The sequence below is a fragment of the Cutaneotrichosporon oleaginosum genome (genome assembly GCF_008065305.1).
Source record: "Cutaneotrichosporon oleaginosum strain ATCC 20508 chromosome Unknown ATCC20508_contig02, whole genome shotgun sequence".
Classification (NCBI taxonomy): domain Eukaryota; kingdom Fungi; phylum Basidiomycota; class Tremellomycetes; order Trichosporonales; family Trichosporonaceae; genus Cutaneotrichosporon; species Cutaneotrichosporon oleaginosum.
The window spans coordinates 2,455,978-2,482,101 of NW_027072171.1; the positions used below are offsets into that span (position 1 = coordinate 2,455,978).

Genomic DNA, 26,124 nt, shown 5'->3' on the forward strand with positions numbered 1-26,124 from the left:
GAGGAGAAGCAGTGATGAGGTCGATGAGAGTGAACAGTTGTTGTTGTTGAAGTGTGAGGTGAGCAACGCGGAGAAACGAGTAGAGGCCGATGAGACATCATCAGTCGAAGTCACTTCGTTCGCCGACATGAGCATCCGCGCCCCGCAACTCAGCCAGGAACGGCACAGTAGCTCAACGGCGGGTGATGGGTTCGGGCGTTGCGCCTTGCCAACCCCCAGCTCCCAGACCCTGCATGCGCTGGGCGGCATCGTTTCTCAACGGATCAGCGGGATGGGAGTTTCCAGCGCCCGATGTGCCCTGCGCGCGAGGGCGACGCGAGCCACTCAGGGTTTCGGACCGGATGTTCCAACTGCGTCATGTTCGAATCAGAGAGGTCAATCAAAGACATGACATCCCTTATGACACGTAGGCCTGCGTGACAAGCAAAGGCACGCCTAAGTTCATACGCTTTTGGGGGGCCTAACCTGCCCTGACTTGCTGTAGGCGCCGGAGAGTTGCCACCCAAGTCACCAACATTCGCTAGATTCATGAATGCTGCCCAGTCCATCACATTAGCCACTCACCCTCTCGACCGCCAGCCCACGCGCCTCGTAATATTGCTATGGCGCGGCGGAAGAAGGACATCCTCGACGATGGGACTGACTCGGATGCGTCTGATCAGTCCGGCAGCGAGGGTGGGTTTGGCTCGCAAGAAGACGACGATTCTCGCGCAGAAAGGCGTCTGTTTGAACATCGCCGCAAACGACCTCGGACGATGGGCAACGGCAAGGCCGCCGCTTGGGAAGGAATATTTGGAGAAGGAGATGATGGTGGCGGCCTTCGCCGTCCTCGTAGCGGCGGCGTCCGACCAGGGAACGAGAGGACGGACTGGACCAAGTAGGTTCATGTGAAGTGTTAACTGACGGCAGGGCACCCGCCTTCGTTTCAAAGAGCGATGCTCCACACGATGGGGCAAAGGGGGCAGATTCTGAGCTTGACAAACCCACAGACGGACTGTCCGATGGTTCTGACGCGGAGACGAGCTCGAACAACGAGATAGCAACCCCACGAGTTGTCGAAGAGGAAGAAGCCCCTCACGCTGGCATTGGAGGCGGAGGCCGTGGTGGTCTGGGGTTCCGTGCGGGTGGTGGGGGAGGCGGCCTGGGATTCCGATTAGCAACCGCAACGACAGCAGCAACGAAACCCTCAGTTGATGAGGCAAAATCAGATGGCTCAGCTCCCAAGTCTGCCTTTGGACGTGCAGCTTCTGCATTCATGGGCATTGGCGCAGGAACCACTCCCAATGCAAGGTCGGGCTTCCAGCCGAGTCGATCTGCTACCCCTACCCCAACCCAGCAAGCCGCACTCACCCGCGCCGAGCAGGCGCATTTCTCATCGATCGCTGGAGGGTTTGGCGCCAAGTTTCTCGCCAAGCAAGGCTGGGCGCCAGGCAAAGGTCTCGGGTTGAATGAAGATGGCCGCGCTGTTCCTGTGGCAGTTGGTGCCATGATGCGCGGTGAAGGCATCCGGTCTGGTATTCGAACCGAGGACAGCAAGCGCGAGGCCAGGCGGAAGGGCGAGCTTGTCGAGGACGAGGAGCCGAAACCGAAGAAGGGTCAGCGTAAGGCTGGTCAACGAGGCATACCAAGTCGAGAAGGTTGGACGAAACATAAAAAGGTCAAGGTCAAGGTTGAGCACAAAACATACGAACAGCTGCTCGCTGAAGAAACCATCGACCGGCCACAACCTGGTGTCGGTCTCGTCATCGACGCTCGAGGACCCGACCTCAAGACGGTGGAATCCATTGCAGATCTTTCCATTTCCGGCTGGACGCCATCGCTGGATGCCACGCAACTACCTGAGCTGCGGCACAATCTGCGTCTTGTTGTGGACGTCACCCGTGGCGAGGTCAATAGTCTCGTTAAGGAGGGAAAGGCCGTCAACGAGCGCAGGCGGTGGACAACACGCGACGAGGAGCGATCACGACAGAAAGCAGACGAGTCAGCTACGGGTGAGCTTTTCGTGCGGGCTGAGCTAACAAAGACAGAGTTACGATCGTTGGAGCGAGTCAAGGCATCTGTGGACGAGATATTTTCCATCAGCCAGCGCGAGGTGAGCGAGGGGTCGTCCTCTCTGAGGCCGTTGGAAGAAGCGTTCAATCGTCTCCTCGTTGCCCATGAAAAGGAGTATCGCTTGCTTGGCCTCGACGATGTCGTCGTCGGTGCCATCGACTTGGTGTTGCGCAAGCCCTTCGCTCAATGGCAGCCATTCGATGTATCGGCGGATGCCCTCCTCTCAACCCTCAAGCCATGGAAACAAGCGTTTAACCTCGATAACGCATCTAGGGATCCACAGGTCGACGGTGTCGAACGTTCAATGACGGCATGGGAGAGTCTGCTATGGCAGCGGTGGTTGCCAAAAGTTCGATCTGCCATTAACAATGAGTGGGACGTGTGGGATCCACAACCGGCAGTACATCTCATCGAGTCGTGGGACCCGATTCTACCTCGCTTTATTTACGACAACGTCCTTGACCAACTCATTCTCCCGAAAGTGACTATGGCGGTCGAGGAGTGGACAGGTCGCTCTCTCCGCGATGGTCGCAACGTATCGCTCGCCTCAATTACATTCCCGTGGCTCCCACTAATGGGCGAACGGGTGGGAGATCTACTTGAGAGCGGAAAACGCCGCGTGCGTGCTGTGCTTCGAAGATGGAAGCCTGAGGACGGCGCCCTTCTTGAGCTGCAGCGCTGGCGTGGCGATATCTTTTCCGTGCACGAGTGGGACAAGCTCATGGGCGACTACGTGCTTGGCAAGCTCGGCGACGTGCTGCGCGACCGCTTTGCTGTCAACCCGCGCAACCAGGACATGAAGCCACTCAAGGATATCCTCCTGCCCTGGCACAGTTTGATCAGGACGTCCAACTTTGTTCGCCTCTTCGAACTCGAGTTTTTCCCCAAATGGCTCAACGTCCTTTACACGTGGCTCGCACATCCTGGTTACAACGCGGACGAAGTTGCGCAGTGGTTTGAGATGTGGAAAGCCGTCTTCCCTCCGCAAATTGTGCAGCACCGCGGCATGGCACACGGCTTCAACACCGGTCTTAAGCTTATGCGTGAAGCCGTCGAGCTGGGATCTGCTGCGCCTTTGAAGTTGCAACAGCCGCAATATGCGCCAATTCGCTCCAACACCACACCTAGTAACGGCGGTCCGCAGCTTCCGACACTTGTGCCTATGCCTGGGGGGAAGCGCATCCTCGCCCCCGAAGATCTTACGTTCCGCTCCGTCGTGGAAGAGATCATTGCCGAGAACGATTTGCTCATGCGTCCCCTGGGTCAGTCGCATGCAACCACAGGCAAACCACTGTTCCGCATTGGCAAGACGATTGAGGGGAAGGGCGGCTTGGTCGTTTACTTCGGTGAGGATGCTGTATTCGCCCAGGGCGAGGACGGCACGTTCCGGGCCACGTCAGTAGAGGAAGTTTTGAACAGAGTTCGTTAGAGGCATCGATGCACAATCATGTTGATAGGAACTGGAGTCTCGCAGTGTGGGAGGTTTAATTACGTGGAACAAATATATCGGTTATCACCGTCATTCTGGGTCCTGCATGTACATACCTCGAGCTTCACTAAGTCTCATTAGACACCTATCAACTCTGAACAACAGCCAGCTGCGCAGCAAGCGACCTAGTCAACATGGGAATTCTACAGAAGATTGAGGATATCGAGAGTGCGTGGTGCTGCTGTTGCTGCTGCTGCTGGGAGAACAACGCTGACACACAGAGGAGATGTCTCGAAGTATGTGACTCCGCACGGCCGTCGGCGATGGCTGACCTCCGCCAGCACAGAAGAAGTTAGCCTAAACCAACCCGTGCGAGGCATAGTACTGACGCGCGTCCTGTGATTTAACGTTGCAGCAAGGGTCAGTGTACTTCCATGAGAGCCATAGCTGATAGCAGCGACGGAGTATCATCTGGGTTTACTTAAGGTGCGCTCTCCCCGGACGTTCAACATGGGATGCTGACCTCGTTCTTCCGGGTGTAGGCCAAGCGTGAGCAGTGAGTGTTGCAACACTAATCATAGTCGCCAAGTATCGCGCCCAGCTACTCGAGCCAGAGAAGAAATCTGCCAAGGGCGAAGGCTTCGACGTAATGAAGAGTGGAGGTGCGTCCGTTTCCGTCAAAGCTTACGGTAGATGCGCGCGTGTGCTTGATTGGATTTCCTTCGGTTGGCAAGTCAACGCTGCTTTCAAAGACGACCAAGACGGAGTCAGCCGTTGGCGCATACGAGTTCACGACGCTCACTGCCATCCCGGGCGTGTTGGAGTACGAAGGCGCGCGGATCCAGCTGCTGGACCTGCCCGGCATTGTGCAGGACGCCGCTAAGGGTGAGCTGACGCATCGAAGATGTCTAACGGCAGGTCGTGGGCGAGGCAAACAGGTCGTGGCAGTTGCACGAACGGCGGATCTCATTATCATTATGATTGACGCGACGAAGTCAGATGAGCAACGGGCCATGTTGGTGGCCGAACTGGAGGAGGTTGGCATCCGCCTTAACACCAAGTCACCAGATGTAGTTTTCAAGCAGAAGACGGCGGGAGGCATCACTGTGAGTTTGTCCATAACATTGTGCTGAGACTTACCACAGATCACCTGCACTGTGAAGCTCACAAAGACGGATGAGCGAATGATCCGATCAGTTCTTCAGTCTTACAGGAGTACGTGGGCTTTCTCGCCATATGCGGCAGCTGACACCAGTCCATAACTGCGATGTCATGATTCGCGAGGACGTGCGTATGGTTCCCCGAGGGAAGAGGAATTAGTGCTGACTCCAGATCACCATCGACGAATTTATTGACGTGCTGCTCGGCACGCGCAAGTACATCCCTGCGCTTACGGTGAACAACAAGGTGGACGCTATTTCGATGGAGGCATTGGACCGCATGGCCCGACAAGGCGACGGGAAAACCGTCATGATCTCATGCGAGGCTGACCTTGGTCTGGACTGGTTATTGGACGCGATCTGGAAGGAGCTTGGTCTTGTCAAGTACGCCCTCGCTGCGAGAGCTCGCTGATCGCAGGGTGTACACCAAGAAGCGCGGAGAGCAACCCGACCTCGGCGATCCAATCTGCCTTCGCTCTGGCGCAACGATCGAAACTGTGTGTCATAGCATTCACCGCGGTCTCGCGTCGCACTTCAAGTACGCTCTTGTGTGGGGCAAGTCGAGCAAATTCAACCCTCAACCCCAGAAGGTAGGATTGTCGCACCAGGTCATGAACGAAGATGTCGTCAGCATCTTTACGAAGTAGCCATGCGGCTACGCTTACGATACGAGATGGGAAGCGAATGCGCATTACCTGTACATAATGGAGGATGCAAATGTCTGATGGTACGACGAGACCAGCCCAAATATCAGTAGCATGAGAAATTACATCGCAAGAGGAGTCACAACACTAGTCAACAGGTTCCGCCTTGGCCTTCTTCACTCTGTACAATCTCGTCATTAGAGCTTCAGGCCCAGTTGGTCGCGGATCGCGTCTACGCGATCCTCGATTTCTGCGAACCACTCGAGTGCGCGAGCAGCCTGCTTAGCAGTTTCCTCGCTCTGGCGGACGATCTCGTTGCGAGCCTCCATGGCGATGCGGAAGCGCTCACGCAGGTCCCAGGCTGCAAGACGCATAACCTTGCGCACTTCCCGCCCAACTCGTTGAGCCTCCGCCTCGAAGAAAGGCGACTCGTCCTGAGCGTCCGAGGTGCCCGCGGTGACAAGAAGCTGCGAGCGCAGATTGCGGCCGACGTTGCGGGGAATGGTACGCGGCAACTCATAGATGACGTAGGCCACGGCGCCTGCGGCAAGGATGCCAATGGCCGGACCGGCCCACTTGCGCACTACGGGGTTGGAGGCGAGATCAGAGAGATGGATGGCGGTCTCAACGAGTGTGCGCAGAGCCAGTGCCTTGCCGCCCACCACAGAAAATGCACCCACCGCAAGGGAAGCTGCGCCAATGCTCGAGACCTCCTTGCTCAATGGAATGAGGTCGCGCAAAGGAGAGATCTTCTCGGTGACGGCAGACGGCACCGATTCGGTGAGGAAGAAGAAGTGCTGCAGGTCAAAGATGTCAGAGACAACCACGCTAGATAGCGCCGAATTGCCAGCAAGTCCAAGCCCAACGCTCTGGAGACCAGAGGTCCGACGAATCTTGCGCGTGGGGTTGTAGAACATGGCCTGAGGGTTGAATACCCTCCTGCACTTTTCGCCGTCCGAAGGCAGATGCTTCTCCCCGATCTCCGTGATATGAGTGACGGTCTCGGCGGTAAGGAGGCGAGCATCGTTTTCCACCTCTCGCACCGCCATGTCGAGGGAGGCGAGGAGAGCCTTGCGAACTTCCGCGGCGTAGTCCCAGGCGCCAAGCAGACCGGGGTAAACGGGAGCCGTCAAGCCAGGGGCGTACTCGCCTCGTCCTACTCGGTCGAGGGCAAGGCGAAGCGAAAGCTGGCTCTGAGAGACGACCTTGCTGGTTGCCGACTCCTCCTCCGCCACGAGGCCTTCCTCAAGGAGATCCTTGCTCGACTTCATGCGGTCAAGCTCAGGCTTGACGCGCTCCACCTCTAGAAGAGCCGCGTCACGTTCCTTGACGGCAACGAGAGAGTTCGCGGCCGCAAGCAGCTCAACGTCCGCCATCAGATGAGTAATGTAATTCTGGGCGGGGCCGAGCTTGGATTTGGCACGGTTGACTAGGACGAAGGAGCGAAGAGAATGCTCCAGGTGGGCGAAAGTCTCGTCGATGTCGTCGCCATCACCCTCGTCGCCGAAGCCAAGGGCAACCTTAGCAGAGTCAACAAAGTGAACGAGATCCTTGGCCTCGGCGTAGGTCTCAAGACTGAGCTGTTTGATTTGTGCCATGACTGCACGGCGGCAGCGCTCCTTGTCCTTGATTTGATCAAATCGATTGACCACGATAAAGAGATGCGCCTTCTCGTGGCTCGCCTGCCAAATGAACTCCTTTGCAGAAAGAGTGAAGTGGTTGGCCGCCGAGACCACGAATACAACGACGTCGATTTCTTCCTGACGCGCAAAGTTGGCAGTGGTCTTGATCGAATCACGATTCAGGCCAGGAGCGTCGATGAGCGAGATGTCTACAACACCATTGTGAAGGATGGACGGCGAAGTCGTGTCAGTATTCTCGCGGAGGAAGACGCGGAGAGGAGGAGCGGATGAATCGCAGTCCGGATCCGTGGATAGCTCCTCAAGTTGTTGGATTGGCTTGACCTTGTATGTCGACGGGTCTTCGGGATTGTATAGAGTTGGCGAATCAAGGACGTGAATCTCCTCTTTGTTGCCATTCTCGCGTGCGCTCACAACTTCAACAAAGCGAGTAGTCAACGGCTGCTGATCGGTGGGCATAACCTCGGAGCGACGGAGGAGCGCATTCACAAGGGTAGACTTGCCGGCGTTGAGGTCGCCAGTCACTAGCACACGCGAGTGCGCATCGTGGATACGGGCGTGGAGCAAGTCAAGATGAGTGAGGGTGGCAAGAAGGCGGCTGTCAAGGAGGGCAGAAATAGATGAACGCTCAAGCTGCGAAATGAGAGCCTTCGCGTGGCGAGTCGCGCCAAGGTTAAGATCGAGGTTGAGGATCGTGAATTCTTCGTTCGACACAGACTGCTCCGGCGAAAGAGAGTCGGGCTCCTCGGATGTAGGAGTGGAGGTGACCGAAGACGAAGGGCTCGACTGGGGCGACGGCAGGAAGGACACGGAACGCTTCAATTGGTGGCGGTTTGGCCGTTGCTGTGAAGTCACGACCACCTCAGTCTCCTGCGCAGGCTCGTCGGCGAAAGTGAGAGTTCTACGACCCAGACTCGGGCGGGCAGCTATCATGTCAGTCACCGAAGCCGCGTCCGTCGCACCTTTCCTCCCCGACGTTGCAGGCACCTGGGCAAAGTGAGGATAGCGAATTTTCCAGTGCTCGTGGTTGAAGTTCTTGAGGTCGGCGACGAGGTATTTGGTTGCCTCTATGGCGTCGGACAACCTATCAAGGTCAGCGTAGGCCTCGGGCGATATAATCAGGCACCATCCACGTACTTCTGCTGCTTGCCCTCATAGTCACGCACAGCGGCATCACCAGCCAAGCGGGCTTGAGCAGAAGCGGGCTGGAAGCCGATGTGAGACTCCTTCTTCACATCGGCGGGCGACTCCAAGGGGGAAGCGGGGCGGTATGGCTGCATGCCTGTCCGGTGGCGAGAGAGTGGGCAGCGTGCAACGCAAAGCGAAAATGTGATCTTTGGCTCTAGGGTGTGCGAAAGAACAGGTCGAGGCGGGCGTCAAATGGGAGAGGGAGTGCGCGTTGGATGACGAGGGAGCGTTCAGTGAAAGATCGTTCTATCTTGGTGGATGGAGAAGAGAGCAGAGGAGGAGTGTGGTTGTTGAGTGACCTGGGCATGGGAGCCTAGGAGGTGCATTTTCCTTCCGTGTCCAAGCAGAGCAGCCTCTCCTCTCCAGCCCTTCCTCCCGTCCTGCCGCTCCGATACCTCCCATTGAGGCGCCTGTGGGGCTTAACGGAAGGCTTCCTTAAATACGCTCCCACTCTTAGAGGCGGGAGGGTAACTGAGCGGTTCTCGTGGTATGCACGTGGCCCGCGTTTGTTTTGCTGTGCCTGGTCAGTCGTTCACGATCAACATGACCAGCGTGGCTTCTTGCCTTGCGCGACACAACAGTCGCCACCTCCCCATCCCCATCCCAACACCCCTATACGCAATACTCCTAATCCTTCACCTTCCACTCCTCGCTCGCTACCATGGCTGATTTGCTCGACACCCCATCGAGGGTGCTGAAACGCGTTCAGCAATACGAGGAGATGGAGCTGCCTTCTCTTCCCAGTTTCCAGCGTCACGATCTCGACCTCAGTGATGACTTCGACGTCGACAGCAGCCGAGAATCGGTAACCGATAGATGCACCACATCTGAGGTAAGTCAGCAATGGATGTAAATACTGAATTCAGCGCGATCAGCTCATTACACCTCTAGTTACGCGCCGCCTGCCCTCAACAAGTGATGCGTCATCAGCGCGAACCGCGTCGACTGTGAAGCCGTTACGTTCTACTGTTACCGACATGGCCACTTCCAGTCCTCAACTCCGCTCAATGTCTCGCCTGGACCACAGCACGCTGGACATCTCTTACGACTACTCGGACACGCGTTCGGACACGGATGCCATCGTTGACGAGCCAGCCACCCGGCACACCTACGAGGACCACAGCTCTATTTCCCCTAGGACAGCTCTCTCCACTCGAGACAAAGAAGTCGATGACACTGAGGTATACCCGCCGTCCACTACCACGAGTTTCATCTCCCCTCCCGCCGGTCCATTGGGGATGTCGTACCAGACTGCAGAGAACACTCCGAAGCACATGAATGAAGCCCGGATACCCAGTTTGAGCACAAGCGAAGTCTCTTCGAACGACGTCGAGGCGACAACGCCAGAAGGTGGAGAGTCGCTGCGGCTCCCTCATGTCCACTATGGGTCACCCCACCTTGAGGATAAGAGCAGCGATTTGACTGCGGACAACCTCACACCGGTCCCTTCATCCTTGCCCGGAATCCTGGACTCTCCCGAGGCAACGCCGGGACCCATCCGATACATGGACTATCCTTCGACCGCCGCTCGCGCCGCAGCTACACCTTTCGCACCGCTGCGAGACGTTACAACGAGATATCGTAATCGGAGACCGCTATCCCCAAGCCTCGACCGCGGCGGCTCATCCCGGGCCCTTGTCGATCACACAGCTCAGCACAAGAGTTCTCCAATGCCGGTGCTTGCCTTCGATTCGCTGCCATCCCGATTTTCTCCTTTGCGCAGAACTACTGCTCCGCAAAGCTTTGCCAGCTCTACGACCGCGAAGCCAGACGACGCATCAAACCACTCAGACGAGGATCGACGTCCGTTACATTTGGGCACATCTGTGGACGACCATATCGGTGACAGAAGCGTGGTCTGCGACGACGGTAGCTCGTCAGGGCCGGGCGCCAATATGCCATCTGCTGATGTCTCGATGGAATCGCCTCAGCATATCCACAGCATGTCGCCTTTCGCCAAAGTCGAGAGACACCTCAACAGGATGGACCATCAGTTGATAAACACCAGTGACCTCACCAGTAGTGAGGAGAACTGGCAGGAGGAGCGCGGGCGCCTTCTCCAAGTTATTCGTGATGCCGGCTTGGACGCCGAAACGGGTGAATATAATAAGGACCTGAACGCCGATGGCACCGGAAAAGATGTGTCGCTCTCCGAACTGGTATCCCTGCGCGCTGAGCTTCAAGATACACGCGATCAACTGCAAGATGCCCATGAGGAGATGTCCCGAGTCAAGGTCGACTTTTCTAGGAAGACAGAGGAATACTATCACATGTTCTCGGAAATCGGCGCCGATTACACCAAGCAGATCGAGGCTTTACAAGACGAGGTTGGGCAGACCAAGGGAGAGGTGACCCGGTTGCAAACGCAACTGGATATGTTGCGGCCATCCAGTGCCGTTCAAGAGGACGAGCTTCGCAAACAAATTGCCATCCTTGGAGGTGATCTGTCCCGAGCGCAAGAGGATGCCCAGATCGTCGCAGAGGCTTTAGCGAATGCCCAAGCCAGGTTGTCAGAGGCCCACGCTAATGAACAAGCGACTCTCGAGCAGCTTCAACAGGCCGAGGATCGCGCGGACACACTGCAGTCGCACCTCCACTCAGCTGAGCGAGAAGTGCAGCAGATCACTCAATGTGCGGACGACCTCCGATCCCAACTTGTGGCCTCTGAGAAGAGTTTGCTGGAGTTCAAGTCCCGACTTGAGTTTGCTCACCGTGAAGAAACGAGCGAGATAGAGGATCTCCGAGCGCGTCTTGACGCCGCGCAGAATTTGGCTGAAGAGCGCGCACGGGAGTTGACCGCCATGCAGGCGCGTCTAGCCACCGCCTCGAGACTTGTCGAACAGCGTGATGGCCAGATCTTGAGCTTTGAGGCACGCGTGTCCTCGCTTACTGATGAGAAGGACGCTCTTCGCGAGGAAAAGTGTCTCTTGTCACAACGCGTTGAACAGCTGGAGCTACGCCAGCGCGAGAACCAGGGCGTTATGGATCACGAGCGCAAGGTCATCCAACAGCTGGAGGAGGTAGTCACTACGTCAACCACCGAGATTGAGACGAGCCAGAAGCGCGTCGCAGAGCTGGAGATGTTCCTGTCTACGGCACAGGCCGCGCAAGCCGACTCACAGGCTGAGCTCCAGTCCCTTCAGCATCAACTCATGATGTTGAGCCTCGAACGGCCCGAAGCTGACCAGAGTCGTGATTCGGCTGTCTCAACATCAGCAGACATGACGAAGTCGATCTACCAAGCACAGCTGGATGAGGCTCACCGTCATATCGGCCGACTTAAGGCTGAGCTTGAGAGAATGCCTGCTCGCCATAGGACTCTTGAAGACCGAGACGCCCGTATCCATGCTCTGACAGCGGAGAAGGAAATTCTTCTTGAGCGGCTGAAGGCGCGTGAGATGGCTTCCCCAGCTCGGTACGCCCATTCCATGGCTGCGTCTACGCCAGCCTTGCACAGGGCTGTCTCCGCTCTACGGTCTCCTCGCACCCCAGGCCCGCTCAAAGATGTGAGTCTAAAGTGCGGACTGAAGCAGGTCACTAACCCACAGCTGTCGTGGCTGCAAACCACTATGGATGACTCTCAGGAGTCAGTGTTGCGAGCGGAGCTCGGTCACCTACAGCTAGACTTTGACGCTGCTCAAGCCCAGCTTGACAAGAACTTCGATGCCCTCGAGAAAGCGGGACTTGTGGCCATCCGGCTTGCCGAAGAGCTTGCAGCAGCCAGATTGGAGAATGGGCAACTGAAGGAAGAGCAAGTCATGCAAGGCCGAGTCAACAAACAGAAGGACGAGTCACTTGAGAGGGGTCGCTCTCAGTAAGTAGGAAAAGGAAGTATTACTGATACCTGCAGGAACGAGCGATTAGAAGCCGCCCTTGAGCAGGTGCATCAGCGTCTCTCGAGCGTACGTGATCATATGACTGCTGAAAAGGAGCGACTGCAAGAGCACAACCGTCGCCTGCGTCTGCAGCTCTCAGACATGCGCTTGAAATATGAAGAAGAACTCGAGCGCCTGTCTGAAGAAGCAGCCCGGGTTCACGAGGAGGCACAGGAAGACATCGCTCTGGTTAATCGGCGGAATGAGCAGCTCCGCGCAGAGAAGGATATACTGACAGCTGTGAGTTGCCGACAATCTGGCAATCGCGAAATTGACTTGCAGAACCTGCGCAAAAGCGAGGGGCTCGTTTCTCGGCACGAGGCGGAGGCTGCTAGGCTGCACACAACGGTCAAGGAGTTGGAGGAGGTTCGGGACAGTCTTCGCCATGAGCAAGGCGCCGCAGTCGAAGCGCAAGATAAGGTTCGAAGTCTTCAGGCCACTCTTGAAAAGACCAGCTCTTCGTTGAAAGCATCACAAGAGAGCTTGAACCAATTGCGGAACGAACTTCGCATCTGCTCCGATGAGCTCGCTGACAAGGATCACGAAGTCGAGGCCCTCACTCTGGAACGTCAGCGCATTACTCGCGAGCTGGCCCAGCTCGGCAACGATTTGGCCGTCCAGCGCCGAGAGTGTGCCTCCTTTGGGTCAGAGCTGCTGCTGCTGAAAACGCAGCAGCGGCAGTCTGCTCAAGTCTATCCCGACCAGCTTGCGTCTCTTCGGGACAGCCTGCGCGCGAAGCAGGCTGACTTGGCTCAAGCTTTGCAGCAAGCTCAAGACGCTCGAGACCAGTGTTTAGTCCTCCAGGAGCGGCTGCAACGTTTGCAGAGCCGATTGTAAGTCACTGCTAAAAGCGACGCTGAGTTTTAGTCAAGCCTCCGGCGCCGAGCAGCGCCAGAAGTACAAAGCGCAAATGCGCCGTCTTTCGGCACAGATCGAGTACCTCCAGGCCATGTACGCTCGTGAAAACTCGTTCCGCGACGCGCTCGCGTTGCAGAAAAAGTTCCTCATCCTCTGCGTGGGTGGGATGAGCTTGAAGTTAGTTATCCGATTTGCCAGTGCTAACTCCAGTGAACAGGCGACACTGCGCATGATCGCATCGATGGGTTATGAGGTTGCTCCACTTCCGCGGCCGAAGAGGACATTGAGGTCGGTCGGCCTAGCAGTACTATCCCTCGTCCGCGCCAAGTAAGACTCCGCTAGCCAACTATGATCGTTCCTTGCTGACTGTAGGCGCATGTCGGATGACTGGCAGTCGGCTCGTCTGAAGAGGAGTGCGGGCATTCAGCGAGTCTAGATCGCCTTTCGTAGGTGGACAAGGATGTCGGAAACCGCCCGATCCTGTCAAACGCCATGTATATACGAGAAGCGGACGCTTTGCGACGAACTTTTCGCAACGTCCATCGGCTAGTGATCCCAGTGACCAACAGCATGCATGTCCTCACTGCCGCCTTATAGAAACAGTCGCGGCCATAAGGACGCTGGCGATGATGAACACAACGTTGACAATTGGCCCTAGGAGATATGGGCGACCAGGCGCGAAGGTGAATGCCATCACGGCAGCGAAGGCTGCCCCCCACTTAGCAACGAACCGCGCCCTGCCACATCAGCGCAACTCGTAAGGCGGTACTCACTGTGCTGCAGCTGTCAAGGGACGTTCAAAACTCGCCACCATGACCATGATCAGGGTGGGTAAGACCGACGAGATTGAGCGGTCTTCTGGCAGTGCGTGCTGGCCGTGTATCCAGAAGTTCTTTCCCCAAACTGCCAATGCGGGAAGGTTGAGAGGCAGGAGGAATGTCATGAGCAGAAGCATTGTTTCCAGGAGGTGACGTCGTGATGACTGCGAATTAGCTAGATAGGCAGCAGCTGGGATACGCACGGGGCCCGCTTCTGCGGCGTATGCAGTCAACGAAAACTGCACAACGTAAAGAACGCCAAATACTAGGCGGTGTGGCACGCCGATGGCGATGAGAGTTAGCAGCGCCAGACCCAAGATCGCCCGAGATGACATCGCATATCTGTCGGGAAGGCAATCTTCTTGAGCGACGAGTTTCCAGTAGTCAGTGACGCAACAAAAGGTTGTCTCACTCCTTCGCAGGCCGCAGAAACTTTCCGATCACAGCCAGCAGTATTTGCTGAAGGAGGTAGACCGAAGCCATGGTTCCCCATGACCACACCGCGGCCACGATCATGAGAGGCAAGTATGACACTCTGGTGAGGCCTAAGCTGAGACGTCCGGTGTCAAGCCCAAAAGCACTGCCAAGGTGCTGGAATAGGAGTGCCACGGTGCAAAGGCCAGTTGTTATCAACACAAGATGGATTCCACGCTGATCGATGACCTCGGAGAATGATGGAAGAGAGGCTGCAGTGAGTGGAGAGTGCCAAATGTTGACTCACCATCGGAAGCGTATTGTGACAATTGGCAAAACAACACGACTGCAACCCAGGCGGCGCACCACATCACAACGGCAATGCGCAGGCGAAGCACTGCCTTCGCTAAGGATGCGAACGGGTCGACTGTGACGCTGACGGAGCGAACGAGACATTTTGGGTGTTGATAAATGTCCAGGTTGATGCCTCTGGTGGAATGTGGGTGACCCTGGAAGGGTGCCCCGCTGATGTGAGAGTGCAGGGTTACACTTCCATCGCGAATGGCATAGAATCGTGACTCGTGCGAGTGGGAATGCAAGGATACGCTAGGCGATGAAGTGAACCGCACAGTGACCATATGATCTAGTGGACGACGTCAGCGTGAACGGGAGGTGCGCCTAACCTGAGCATTCGTCCGTTTCCACAGTTAGGCGATAGGCCACCAGGGAAGACACCACCCGCGAGGAGAAGTGAAGAGCGAGGTGAGTCGGTTCAGCCGAACGCTGGTCTTGCTCTACGCGTTCAGCCTCGTGCGGTGATGCCACTCACTCCATCGAGAGCCCACGACGGTCTGATCGACAAGAGGTCCAGAATGTACCGACGCGCCTAGCGGGTGACGAATTTCCAACCATCCGCGGTTCACTTCGGGCAGATCGAAGTCCAGGACAAAGACGGACTCCTCGGGTCTGCTTCCCTCCCCGAGCAGAGGGAAAGGGCGTTCAGAGACTGGCAACCACGGTACTGAGTACGAAGAAAAGGTCTGATCAGAGCACACACCTTCCTCTTCACAGAATTGAGCAGTGACAGGTGGGCTAACCAGTGACACCTCTGTAGGATAGGTCAATTTGAGCAAGATCGCCATGCGAGACGCGACCACTTCGACTCGAGTTGTGGTGTCGAGTGTTGGCAAAGCTGGCTGTGTTTCCGATATTCCCAGTAGCCACCGTTGAGCCGCCGAAAGCTTGCCTTGACGAGAAGCCGCTTCGCCCATGTCGAGCAAAGTCCGTGCGACTCGGTATCGGACTTGGTCGCACCAGACCATCGCTTGATGTTCCACTCCCGTCCAGACTCCGGGGATGCCAGTGGTGAACACTGCAAAGCCATCGTCGCGGCCAATTAGGCTATTCGTCAGAGCGCATGCGTCCGACACGATTTGGACGTCCGACGTGCCGCCGCAGATGGAAATTAGTAGGGGTGAGGGGTCCGAGTACCGCACGGAGTTGATTTCAGCGTAAATCCGCTCCATCTCCGGGTCTAACGGCGCAGGAGGTTGTAAATGAGGCGTTGACATCGTGAGAATCACGTCCACAGGTGATGGCTGCCACATAGTTGGCTGAGCCATGGTCGAGGCGAGACGGGCGACAATTCCCCCCATAGAGTGTCCCAGGAGGATGACCTTAGCCGGCCGCTCGTCTGCAGGGAGGTGCTCGTATGCCCTGTATACACGTGCGATCGCTTTGACTAAAAATTGGGCTTGAGAGCGAAGGGTGGGGGCATGGAGTGCTGAGAGATCCTCGTTGAAGTCTACTGTACCAGTTAGACGGGGAGAATCCTGTGTGGTGCAAATTACCAGTGAAAAGATCGACGCTCTTGGTCCACGTCGTATCCCTCCCCTTATGGAATTGCGCTGCTACCGAGGCTCCAATGGACCTCGCTTGCTTGTATGATCCAGCGTTGCCAGGAATGAAAATGACAGGATGTCCCGAAGGCTGGCGTCAACGGTGCCGCATGACCTGCACGCACAACTGGCGGATCCATCCCTCCTTCCCGGTAGAGGAAGAGTGCATAGCGAGACCCCGCAGTGTCAACTCCTTCCAGTGGAGAGAATGATGGGTACATGTAAGCCATCTCGCAACCCCAGAGCCCCGACATGGCTTGGTCGGTCGAGTAGGACCAGTAGCCGACCCATGTGAGGAGAGCGCATAGCGCTATGCTAGTCAACAGCGTGAGCCTTCTTTGGAAGGACCTTGACTTTCGATACTTGTTTGGGTCTCCCATCGTCTGCGCGGTTGGGTGCGAGTCGTGTCTTCGGACGAAGGGCCGAGCAGGGCGACCAAGAGACGGGGAAGATCCAGCAATAGTGGAGGTCTGAAGTGTTGTTGGAGGGTTATGACGCACACCCACCGTACCTCCGTAAATACTCCCGCAAGTTATTGTTGATCTTCCCACTTCCACCACCTCGTTCAGCATGTCCCGCGACCCATACGTTGATGCGAAGAGGTGAGCGCGCATCCGCCGATATGACGCCAATTTCGAAAGCGAGATGGTAGGCTTGCGCCTTGTGAGGATGGAAAGTTCTGAATCGTGTCGCAGACGAGCCTGAGGCGTGCTACGTTCACTCCTTGCATAGCTGACGATAAGTGACGTGGAGGCAAACATAGGCAACGTCGGAAGCCTCTTGGAATCATATCAGCGTATCCAGACAATTGGGGGCGACTCTCAAGGCCTATCCGATGCGAAGGAAGAGTTACAAACAGCCTTAAACCTTTTGGAGGCCGATTTGGAGGACCTGGACGAGTCGGTCCGCGTGGTTGAACAGCATGGGGACCGATGGGGTCTTAAACATGCCGAAATTGTGGAGAGGCGCGCGTTTGTCAACGACGTGACATCAAAAGTTGCCGTACGTCACTTGCGCCCAGCGTTGTAACTCATGCCAGCGCCTGAAGACAAACGTTCTGGACATCTCGCGACCCCGCTATGATTCTAAGTACACCCCATATCGCGACGACGACGACGAGTCGACGAGCAACGACGACCATGCTGAAGCTGAACGATGGGAGCGCGAAGAGCAGCAAGTGGGTGTAAGCTGTGCGACACCGCTTACATAGACCCTTATGCGCAGGCAAGACGACACCCTCGGCTACATCTCTGGAACGCTCTCAACACTGGCCTCTCAAGCGGGGTTGATCGGGCAGGAGGTAACGGAGCATAGCGAGTGAGTTGCCTGTGTGAAGGGGGTCTGATTACAGAATGCTGGACGAGCTGTCGACACGGGTCGACTCTACACAGTCGCGACTGTCAAGAGTTACCAGGACAATGACAGACTTTCTCCGCAAGAATGAAGGTGAATCCTCAGTAGGACCGGCAGCTGATGAACCAGACACTCGCAGCTCATGGTGCATCGCCATCCTCATCCTTATCCTCATCATTCTCTTGATACTCGTGATCCTGTTATAATCATTCTATGAGGATTGTGAAGTTGTTCCTTGTCGCTCCATCGTTGAGTATCCGCTTTCGCCGGAACTGCGAGATATCCCTTGTAGCCACATCCCATCGGAACAACCAGTATGCCACTTTGCCGTGGGGCCGCCAATGCTCTTGCTCCAGTTTGAAGCCTAAGGAAGTGACGAGCTGTTTGAACGATTCGGTGGTGGTGTATCGCGAATTGTTGACACACGGGAAGGGGAGGACGATGAACAACATCGAGGAGGGTCGAGGGAGCAGATGAGCGCGACAGAGGCGAAGCATTCGTCCTGTCGTCAGCAGATATGGTAGTGAGACCCACCTCGCTCCCTCGGATCCGGTACAAAGTTCAACACTAAGCTGCAGCTTATCACGTCGAAACGTTGCTCATCCGTCTGCGGCTCGCTGCGAAGAAGGAAATCCTCTTGTATGATGCTCGGGTGTCGAGACCGGAGGTCTATGGGATGGTTCTGTATCCACTTTGAACAGGACGCGTAGTTGTTCGGCGTCAGAGCCCCAATCTCCAACATGCTCAGAATTAGCCGGTGACGGGGAGAGGGGGGGGGGGGGGGGGGGGGGGGGGGGAAGGGGCAACTCACCGGAGCGGCAGAACCCAAGTGGTGAGAGTGCGGAGACCTTTGAGCCATTTGATGAGAACGTGTGAGGAGTCGCCTCCCCGCTGAGATGACTGACCTAGGGAGCTTGCTTGTTGGTACGCCTCCAGGCCACCCATCTCAGTCAACTGGCCGTTGATCTCTGCCAACTCCTTCTCCAGAGTCTCATGCCTTTCAGAAGATGCCGAACTCGCCAACTGCCGCTCGATCCGTTTCCGTCGTTTAAGGAGAGTATGGAATCGCGAAATCGTCGACTGGGTTACCCGATGTGAGGTAGACGACACTGGCTTTTCTGTGGCGACCAGGGGGACCTTGCGCGCTCGTTTTGTCCGACCCATGACTCGATGAGCAGTGGCAAAACCCGCCTTCGACTAGAATCCGGGAGACGTCCAGTCCAAGATTCGAGAGTTGTCCACAACCGAATTAGGTCCCGTGTCGAGGAACGGTGATGGGGATCGGCATCGACGTCATGTGCAGCATACCTCTTCCGTCCACATCTCATTGCTCTCACCCTCTCAGCTCATACGCGCGTCTTGGCTTGGTCTCGCTCCCCCCGTCACGGCGTCTTGGAGGTGTTCACGACGTAGGTGTGCTGTCTGCAAGGGTTCCATTCACCAGAGGTCGACTCTTCCCATTCAAGGCTGCACATGCGAACTAAAGCGCAGCCCTTGCTGTCTTTGTGCAATGGACCTCCGATCGCCCACGTTCAATTGTTCCAACCCCAGAACCCATGAGCATTCCTCCTCTTCAGACTTCGGCGACTTCCACTCCGCGCCAGTGGCCTCGTCTCCGACTTCAACCACGTCGCCGATGTCAATCAACGCACGGCATCTTCATGGCGCCGCTAACCTTGACTCTGGCGATCTTCTAATGTCCTTCGATGAGGTGGACGAGCGTCCCTCGCGCCCGTCCTCCTCCTCTCGCAGCACGCAGCCTCGTGTCGACTTGTTATCAGACGAGCCCGATTTTGGACAGGCCTCGCGACGCTCGGTGGAGACCTCGCCGACTCGTTCCCGCAACCGACCCCTTCGTGGACGACGCTCCTTTTCCACCTTCACTGGACCCAGCTCTCCGCCAAGGGTGTCCGAGGCTGGCGCCGATATTATTTTTCATTCTCCCTACCGCGTCGGAAGCCACAGTTCGGCCGCAAAGTCTCTCAGGAGAATGTCATCACAAGGCTCAGCACTCGACTTTGAGCGCTCGCTCACAGATGACCCATCATGGAATAATGGTGGGTCTTCATTCGGACCTCGGCCTCCTCCAGTCCCAGAGTCCTCAGATTCCTCATCCAATCGGCCCCGATCTCTTGTCGACGCTTTGTCCACGTCCAAGCTCGCCACTAGATGGAAGCGATCTGTTCTCGGTCCGAATCTCATACAACAGCTCGCTGGGGAGCCTGAACCTCCATCACGGACTGCCGTTCCTATTGATGTAAGCCACACCTCTCCCTTTGCGACTCGTGACCAGATTGCGGGGACCTATGTACCCCCGACTGGCGCTCCAGGATTTCGAGATGTCGGTGATGGTCGCTGGGACGAGGACTCGGACATATCGGGTTTGAAGCTCTCAGGCCGGCGTGAGAATACCACACCTGTATTATCTCAGGCCCAGGCAGAAGCTGTAAGCGTACTGCGAGGTGAATCGATACTGACATGTTAGCTGCAGCCACATTTGCCCGCTCGACAGCGAATCTACGACACATGGAACTTGCTTTGTAGGTGCCCCATTGTCGTACACCCTTTGCTTACATGCTGTCTCTTTGGACCAACACGGAGCGTCTCTTTCCTCGCTTTATCGCGAGTCTGCGAAATACGCAGAAACCCACAAGACGGCCGGCAGTCTGTTGGTCGCTCGTGACATGGACGGTCACGTTTTTGGAGTCTACCTCAACGAGCCTATTGCAAAGCGAGAGGGGACATACTACGGTTCAGGTGAAGCGTAAGTGTGCTTGATAGGTGGCCACTAACATGAAAGGTTCATGTTCAAATTCGTCGAAGGAGAAAGCAAGCCGCGCATTTTCCAGTGGACAGGGCGAAACCAATACATCGCACTTTGTGAAACCAATTTTATCTCGTTCGGCGGCGGGTAAGGGTGGATCTGATCCTGACTTGCTGATTTCAGTGGCGCATCGTATGGCTTGTTGCTCGACGGCACATTCTCGCGCAACTCCTCTGCAACCTCGCCTGCGTTTCAGAATGAGGTGCTGTGCTCTAGCTCCGCGCTTTTCAGCGAGAAAGGACATTCATTCGATTGTCTAGGGCTCGAGGTCTGGGCAACTGCCTAACTAGGCTCATGCATTTTGTGCTCCGGCCACGGTTAGTGTGCTTCTACTGACGATCTATGTTCTGGAAGGTGACCCTGAAAAACACGAAATCCCAGTGTTCATGCATACTCAAGGAGAGGACCTTCCAGGTTGCATTCGAGGCGCAAGGCGCACCGAAACCACTTTTGATTCGCATAGCAGATGTTGGAACCCGTTGTTTGTCATAGTCTGAGAGATCACGAGTTTGTGCTACAGACTTAGACTCAGCGTCCGGAACCACCGTACGCGAGGGGCCACAAGTGCTCAGTCCCACGCACTAGATACATGGTCTACTAAGAGCCTTCATGCTCATTCATTCATCTATCTGCAAGGCAAGACGCTCCTAATTGTTGTGCGACAGGTTTCCATAGCCGACTGACTTTGAGAAAAATCATTCTTGGTGCATCTTGTGTCATGACGGGATCTAGTCTGCCAATCAACTGCAAAAGTCAGAATGGCGTAAGTTCAGCCTCCATACCAAAGGTAGTAGTAACGGGGGTGAGAATGACAGAAGTGGGAAACTCGATGGTTAGCAATGGCGGTTCTGTTGGCTTTCCCATGGACACTTGAAAGAACAGAGCAAATAACTCAACATGGCTACATTTGTTAAGCGATGCACAAACATGTATTGTGTGGAGGCCTGCGAACCTCAATTGACTGACTGCGGAGACGTACACCCATGGGTCTGAGGCTCGAATGCTCACGGTTTGTGTGCGGAAATTGCTGAACAGCATTTCACACGGAGATGTTGTCGTTCTCACTGCTTGCTTAAGAGCCAACGTGATATGAGCCCTGGTCACACAACTGCTACTCTTCCTTCGGTGGGCAGGACACCAGCGCGAAGTACGGTCGAAATGCACCACAAAGCGTTGCTGGGCCCCCTTCGGTGACAGTCAAGCCCCAATTTACAGTAGGCAAGCAGAGTGACTTCCGCCAGTGCTTCTGTGGCGTGCTAAACAAAGCTCTAGTCATCGAAAAGTACAGAAGAACATTGCTTATATAGGCAATACGTCGCGACGCCTTTTGATAATCTGTACTCGATAATTCGACGAAACATGGTGGACCACAATGCGTCCGTGAGGATCCAATGAGGTAAAAACACATCATGAATGTCAATGAGATCTCACTCTCCAACAGCAGTATATCTGCAACACTTCCGCAGCGTTCCAACTGCTCTAACCAGTCATCGAAGTGTAGAGTTGAATTGTAACAATGATTGTGGGCACCTTGTGGTCCAGCAGCCTCAATGAGTGCACTTGTCCCTGCGAGAGGTGCACAATCCTCCCGGCGTAGAAGTTGCCGAAAGGGCTCCAAATCGGCAATGCCAGGTTGTAGGGGTTTGCATCATCACTATTGTCAGACACAGTACTGACCGTTGATTCGCATTATTGTTGTGCTTTGTCATGATGTTCAAATCACACTAATGCTCCACTTCGTACCCTTCAAATTTCTGAATGAACAGTTTGGGGAAGTGCATCGTTAAGTACATAGTACAAGGCGGAAGGATCAGGAAGTGATGTTTGTGTCACGAGAGGGTAGTCTTTTAGAAATAACTAAGAGTTGCAGTGTTCTGCAGACGTCGGACAAAGCAAAATACCTACAATTAGGCCCAAAAGGGTGATTATAACGCGACTGTATCCACCATCTTCAGCGTGGGTGATGTTGATGATTCAAACATCAAGGTGTGCAGTGTCACCATTTTACCTTCCAAAATTGGCACTCTAATGCTTCGTTCTTCGCTGTATCTGAGCCCCTGTTACTCTGTGTTACAGCATTTTTGGTAGGGGCAGCACTCATGTCAGTTTAAGCATGTCGTCTTATCCCCTCTGCCGCTGCCTACTGTGTTGACAGCATAGATACAGTATAGATTTGCAGTCGAGCATCCTGAGCTTCTGAAACCGTCATGCTCGATTTCCGATGCCACGCTCTGCAGATTGCTATTTCAACTAACTCTACTCAGCAAGTCCTCGGGCCGGTCGGGCTACAAATCCCGGCTTCCTGTTTCTGCATCGGGTGGTAGGACGACCACTCCTCAAAGGAACTAAGACGCACTGGGTGGTGTGGCTCTTCTTATGATAGCTATGAGATTCGGGCAAGACGCTTAAGTCTAGCATTCTTACAGAGATATGACTTTTGCTGTATGCAACTCCGACTGGGTGTCATATCCGAGACAAGCCGAATTCTGACGTTCTGCGCATGTAACTTCTTTTAACCTCAGTACCGACCAGCTCTGTTCATGAGAGCCTTTCAGGTGAAGCGGCACTCTGTGGGTGCAAGAACCCGCTGTGTAATTGATGTTTTGAACACCCAGCCTGAAAGGAGAGCTGACACAGCAGCAACGGAGCCGTGAAGTTGAGCCATTGAAGGTGCAATGGAGGGCTGTGTTGCTTGCAATATTACCGGAAGTAGCATTCACAAACAACACAGTTACCTTAAGTGGGAATAAATCGAGACATGGAATTTCAATGCTGTGCCATCTTCCGCTTAGATCCTATCAAACGGTTTCCTCGCAAAGATCATCTACAGTCGCTAAACTCCGAATCATAAGGAATCAGGACGCAGGCTTCTTTGTCGCATTGGACGGGGAAAGAAGCTTCGCCCAGTTAGTGCGATACTTCTGTGCATCTGGGGAGAGTGTATCATCATGCAGATGCAATCGCTTCCACCCTTGTATTACGTGTTCTTTGATGGATCTGAGGTGAAAACAGCCAATTTGTCTTGATGAGACACCTTGTTGCATGGGATTACACATTGTTTGATCAACTGAAGTGACTGAGATGCACGTGCGGTTGCTCCTCCTCCCTGACCAAAATGAGGTCCAGACCTGTGAAGCCTGTCTTTACCTCTGCCAGTCCCATTGTGGTGTTCCAAGCCTGTCTTTACCTCCATGTACTATGCCAGTCCCATTTTGCTGTTCCACTCGAGATTCTATAACAGACGTCTCCTGTGCTGTCCCCAACTCTGTTTCCAACAAGTGTTTAGTACGGCCTCCCAAATCTGGTCAGCGCTTTTACAGGTGGGCGAACATGAACGGAATGAACCACACAATTGGCTATGTCACAACAAATCATTAGGTAGCTCATTCCGCAGTGGCTGTGTACGCTCGCCGCAACGAGTTCCGCTGGTATCGGTCGGTGTTGTCATGTTGACTATCCAGACATCAGCCACGAGAGACGTGGGTACTTCGCAAATTTTTCACAAGTAGACATCTATTTGACCTGTAACTGACGGACCATCCAGCGGAGATCCTGTCTGAGGATTGTCAGGTGGCCAAGGGAGAAGCAATCATGGGAACTAGCGCACGACTACCCCCCGGGTGCCTCGGGATTCATGTAGGCGGTCAGTCCACTGTGTATGGCACGATTACCCTCATTCAATAATGAGAGTTATGTATCGATAGATGCGTGGCAAGATAGGACGCAGCCCAAAGGGTGGTGCATTTCAGTGGCTCCTCCCCACTTGGGTGAGAGTTAAGGACCTCCCTCTTGCAAGCGATCGATGAACGTAAGCTTTGATTTGTTTCAATAGTTGATTTCATAGAACGATAGTCAGAAGGCATATCTCCCCCCATCATGGTGGTTTAGCCGCTTACAATGGATCTAAGGTGGTGTAGAGAAGTAATTATAAGAAACTCTTATGATTTGTGCGTAGATGCATTTTGGTCCACAAGGTCCCCTCGAGTTGTCTATTGAAAACCAACAATTACAGAAGCAAAACATCGCCCAATTGGAAAATGTCGCCATGCTCGGTGGATATGTTCCATTATTCAGTGGGGCCATTTTCATTTGATGGATGACGTGTTTTGTGTCGTAAAGTCGGCAGCACAGAGGATGTTCGCGCTTTGGGACATCCAGCTTGGACATCGCCCATCTGGGCGTTGTCCACTGTGCCATCGTCGATGTTGACATAGTACATTTGGATTGGTTTTGGACTGGCGCCGAGTAACACACCGGTAAAAATATTTCAGAGGAGTCTCCCCATCATGGTGCATATTCAAGATCCAACCATGTTCTCTGTTGTTAAGGGTGAGAGGTATCGATAATTGTTGAGAGCATTGTGGGCATATCTGCTGCACATCCACCCAGAATTGAAGACGAGCCACATAGCCCCGTGCACAGGCCATATCTCAATGGGCTGCGATTGCACATTTTACGTTCATGAATACCAAGGGGGGCGGAAAATTGCTAAGTGAGTTCGACATGCTGTCTGTGCTCATGACATCGCGCACAACACGCAAGATGACACAAGCATATATGAGCTGTTGTATTCTTAGCCCTCCCACGAGTCATTCTTGGGTGAACGGGTGCACTAAATTCAACCGTGCTCACCATCACTGTGGTCAGCATACACACCATCGATGAAGAATACAAACGGGTGTGGAATGTCCTTAGGCCTATGAATATCCGCGCAGAATCTAGGCAGTCCATCCAGGGTGACTTCGGGACGACAGTCCCTCCATTTTGTCTCTAAACAATCCACACGATCTCATAATTGATGCGATGAAAATTGACAAAGCCAGCACCACATTGTAGAGATAACTTCTGGTCAGGGTCGCAGTTAGCAAATCAGCTGTAAGTTCAATCGCTACACTCGCACAATGTATTCATAAGATATAAGATAATCACCACTCGTGACTGGAAAAGCTTTGCAATCGCCCACCTCGTTGAGCAAAGCCATGTCTCAGGGGTGGTGACTGCTCGCCACACCTCGCAAAGGGGATCCGATGGGCTTTTCTGCCTACAATTTCGGAGGGTAGGGTACGATCTTTTCCCCGGAACTTCACACTCAGTCTGCGCAATGACGGCCTTGAATGTGGGTGGCGATACAAAAATATCAGATATCCGCTTCCCCCAGCAGCTTTGGTATCTCTGACGATGCTTCATGCCGAAGTAGCGTGGCACCAGATGCTAGAATCAGTGTCCTCGCCCGAGCTTCAGCCAGGTTGACTTTGAGAATGCACCAACACTTCGTTAAGCAGACTACATTCCGCCTCTCCCAGTAATAGGTACTATCGAGGACAGTAGGGCAGTTTCAATCCACTTGTTACCGGCGTGTGAACAGCTTGCTGGTGTATGAGTCCCACGTGTAGTCACACATGTCCTTCCACCAAAGAGGAGGATGGGCTCAGGTCGATACTGAAGTCTCCATCCGTCTTGTTTTCGCTTCCTAATCAAGGCAACCGAGCCACGTATGCCCAGTAGAGGATTGGGAGGAAAGGGCAGCAAATTGACAGGCTTTCACCTTATAAACGACGCTGGAATCGAGATCGCAATGTGGTCTTTGACCATGCACTCTACCTTTGACATCGTGGGAGCCAGCCATGACTTCAGTATTTATGTATAGAACACCGAAATTGAACTCGCCAAAATTCACATGCAGAATTTGTCCTTCCGGCGCAACATCGCACCCTCCTACCAGGCCAACAGGTGCTAATAGCGTACACAGCTGTGCTGCCATTATCCACATGCGTCGATGCTCTGTTCGGGCCAGTATTCTGTGGTCCCACGATTGTCGATCGGAACCGTGCTCCTGCTGAGACTGGCTATGCAGGACCTGACAGCGGCGTGTTCTACTCTATCGCCCCCTCCTCTCACCAAGACTGGCATTGGGCTTGCACTCATCAAGACGTGCTCGATCTCCAAACCAGGTGCAAAGCGCTCCCGATCT

The 26,124-nt window shown here is 54.6% G+C and overlaps 11 protein-coding genes across 11 annotated transcripts; 7 read left to right on the top strand and 4 right to left on the bottom strand.

Annotated features, from left to right (window-relative positions):
* Window positions 1-602: 602 nt before the first annotated feature.
* On the top strand, window positions 603-3,481 carry COLE_02648 (uncharacterized protein; the record flags this gene model as incomplete). Its single annotated transcript, XM_018421536.2, has 3 exons — window positions 603-877; window positions 910-1,991; window positions 2,028-3,481. 3 exons carry the CDS (start codon window positions 603-605, stop codon window positions 3,479-3,481), a joined length of 2,811 nt encoding a protein of 936 aa, XP_018276243.1.
* Window positions 3,482-3,675: 194 nt separating this feature from the next.
* On the top strand, window positions 3,676-5,288 carry COLE_02649 (uncharacterized protein; the record flags this gene model as incomplete). The annotated part of the gene is made up of 9 exons (XM_065626223.1): window positions 3,676-3,709; window positions 3,939-3,967; window positions 4,056-4,143; window positions 4,175-4,366; window positions 4,400-4,587; window positions 4,627-4,696; window positions 4,737-4,768; window positions 4,814-5,025; window positions 5,060-5,288. The coding sequence occupies 9 exons, from the start codon at window positions 3,676-3,678 to the stop codon at window positions 5,286-5,288; spliced, it is 1,074 nt and encodes a 357-aa protein (XP_065482492.1).
* Window positions 5,289-5,482: 194 nt separating this feature from the next.
* COLE_02650 (uncharacterized protein) lies at window positions 5,483-8,205 on the bottom strand (the record flags this gene model as incomplete). The annotated part of the gene is made up of 3 exons (XM_018424180.2): window positions 5,483-7,851; window positions 7,888-8,009; window positions 8,063-8,205. The coding sequence occupies 3 exons, from the start codon at window positions 8,203-8,205 to the stop codon at window positions 5,483-5,485; spliced, it is 2,634 nt and encodes an 877-aa protein (XP_018276241.1).
* Window positions 8,206-8,774: 569 nt separating this feature from the next.
* COLE_02651 (uncharacterized protein) lies at window positions 8,775-13,177 on the top strand (the record flags this gene model as incomplete). Its single annotated transcript, XM_018424179.2, has 7 exons — window positions 8,775-8,945; window positions 8,980-11,619; window positions 11,662-11,927; window positions 11,964-12,228; window positions 12,271-12,821; window positions 12,856-13,023; window positions 13,057-13,177. 7 exons carry the CDS (start codon window positions 8,775-8,777, stop codon window positions 13,175-13,177), a joined length of 4,182 nt encoding a protein of 1,393 aa, XP_018276240.1.
* Window positions 13,178-13,426: 249 nt separating this feature from the next.
* COLE_02652 (uncharacterized protein) lies at window positions 13,427-13,999 on the bottom strand (the record flags this gene model as incomplete). The annotated part of the gene is made up of 2 exons (XM_018419767.2): window positions 13,427-13,583; window positions 13,620-13,999. The coding sequence occupies 2 exons, from the start codon at window positions 13,997-13,999 to the stop codon at window positions 13,427-13,429; spliced, it is 537 nt and encodes a 178-aa protein (XP_018276239.1).
* An 873-nt stretch (window positions 14,000-14,872) lies between these two features.
* COLE_02653 (uncharacterized protein) lies at window positions 14,873-16,356 on the bottom strand (the record flags this gene model as incomplete). Its single annotated transcript, XM_018426225.2, has 3 exons — window positions 14,873-15,885; window positions 15,929-16,067; window positions 16,102-16,356. 3 exons carry the CDS (start codon window positions 16,354-16,356, stop codon window positions 14,873-14,875), a joined length of 1,407 nt encoding a protein of 468 aa, XP_018276238.2.
* A 190-nt stretch (window positions 16,357-16,546) lies between these two features.
* On the top strand, window positions 16,547-17,005 carry COLE_02654 (uncharacterized protein; the record flags this gene model as incomplete). The annotated part of the gene is made up of 2 exons (XM_018419763.2): window positions 16,547-16,578; window positions 16,720-17,005. The coding sequence occupies 2 exons, from the start codon at window positions 16,547-16,549 to the stop codon at window positions 17,003-17,005; spliced, it is 318 nt and encodes a 105-aa protein (XP_018276237.1).
* Window positions 17,006-17,192: 187 nt separating this feature from the next.
* Window positions 17,193-17,535, top strand: COLE_02655 (uncharacterized protein; the record flags this gene model as incomplete). Its single annotated transcript, XM_018424178.2, has 3 exons — window positions 17,193-17,293; window positions 17,328-17,422; window positions 17,459-17,535. The coding sequence occupies 3 exons, from the start codon at window positions 17,193-17,195 to the stop codon at window positions 17,533-17,535; spliced, it is 273 nt and encodes a 90-aa protein (XP_018276236.1).
* Window positions 17,536-18,493, bottom strand: COLE_02656 (uncharacterized protein; the record flags this gene model as incomplete). The annotated part of the gene is made up of 3 exons (XM_018424177.2): window positions 17,536-17,831; window positions 17,864-18,072; window positions 18,141-18,493. The coding sequence occupies 3 exons, from the start codon at window positions 18,491-18,493 to the stop codon at window positions 17,536-17,538; spliced, it is 858 nt and encodes a 285-aa protein (XP_018276235.1).
* A 346-nt stretch (window positions 18,494-18,839) lies between these two features.
* Window positions 18,840-19,814, top strand: COLE_02657 (uncharacterized protein; the record flags this gene model as incomplete). Its single annotated transcript, XM_018419766.2, has 1 exon — window positions 18,840-19,814. One exon carries the CDS (start codon window positions 18,840-18,842, stop codon window positions 19,812-19,814), a length of 975 nt encoding a protein of 324 aa, XP_018276234.1.
* An 89-nt stretch (window positions 19,815-19,903) lies between these two features.
* COLE_02658 (uncharacterized protein) lies at window positions 19,904-20,413 on the top strand (the record flags this gene model as incomplete). Its single annotated transcript, XM_018420517.2, has 3 exons — window positions 19,904-20,093; window positions 20,130-20,240; window positions 20,277-20,413. 3 exons carry the CDS (start codon window positions 19,904-19,906, stop codon window positions 20,411-20,413), a joined length of 438 nt encoding a protein of 145 aa, XP_018276233.2.
* Between the last annotated feature and the right edge of the window lie 5,711 nt (window positions 20,414-26,124).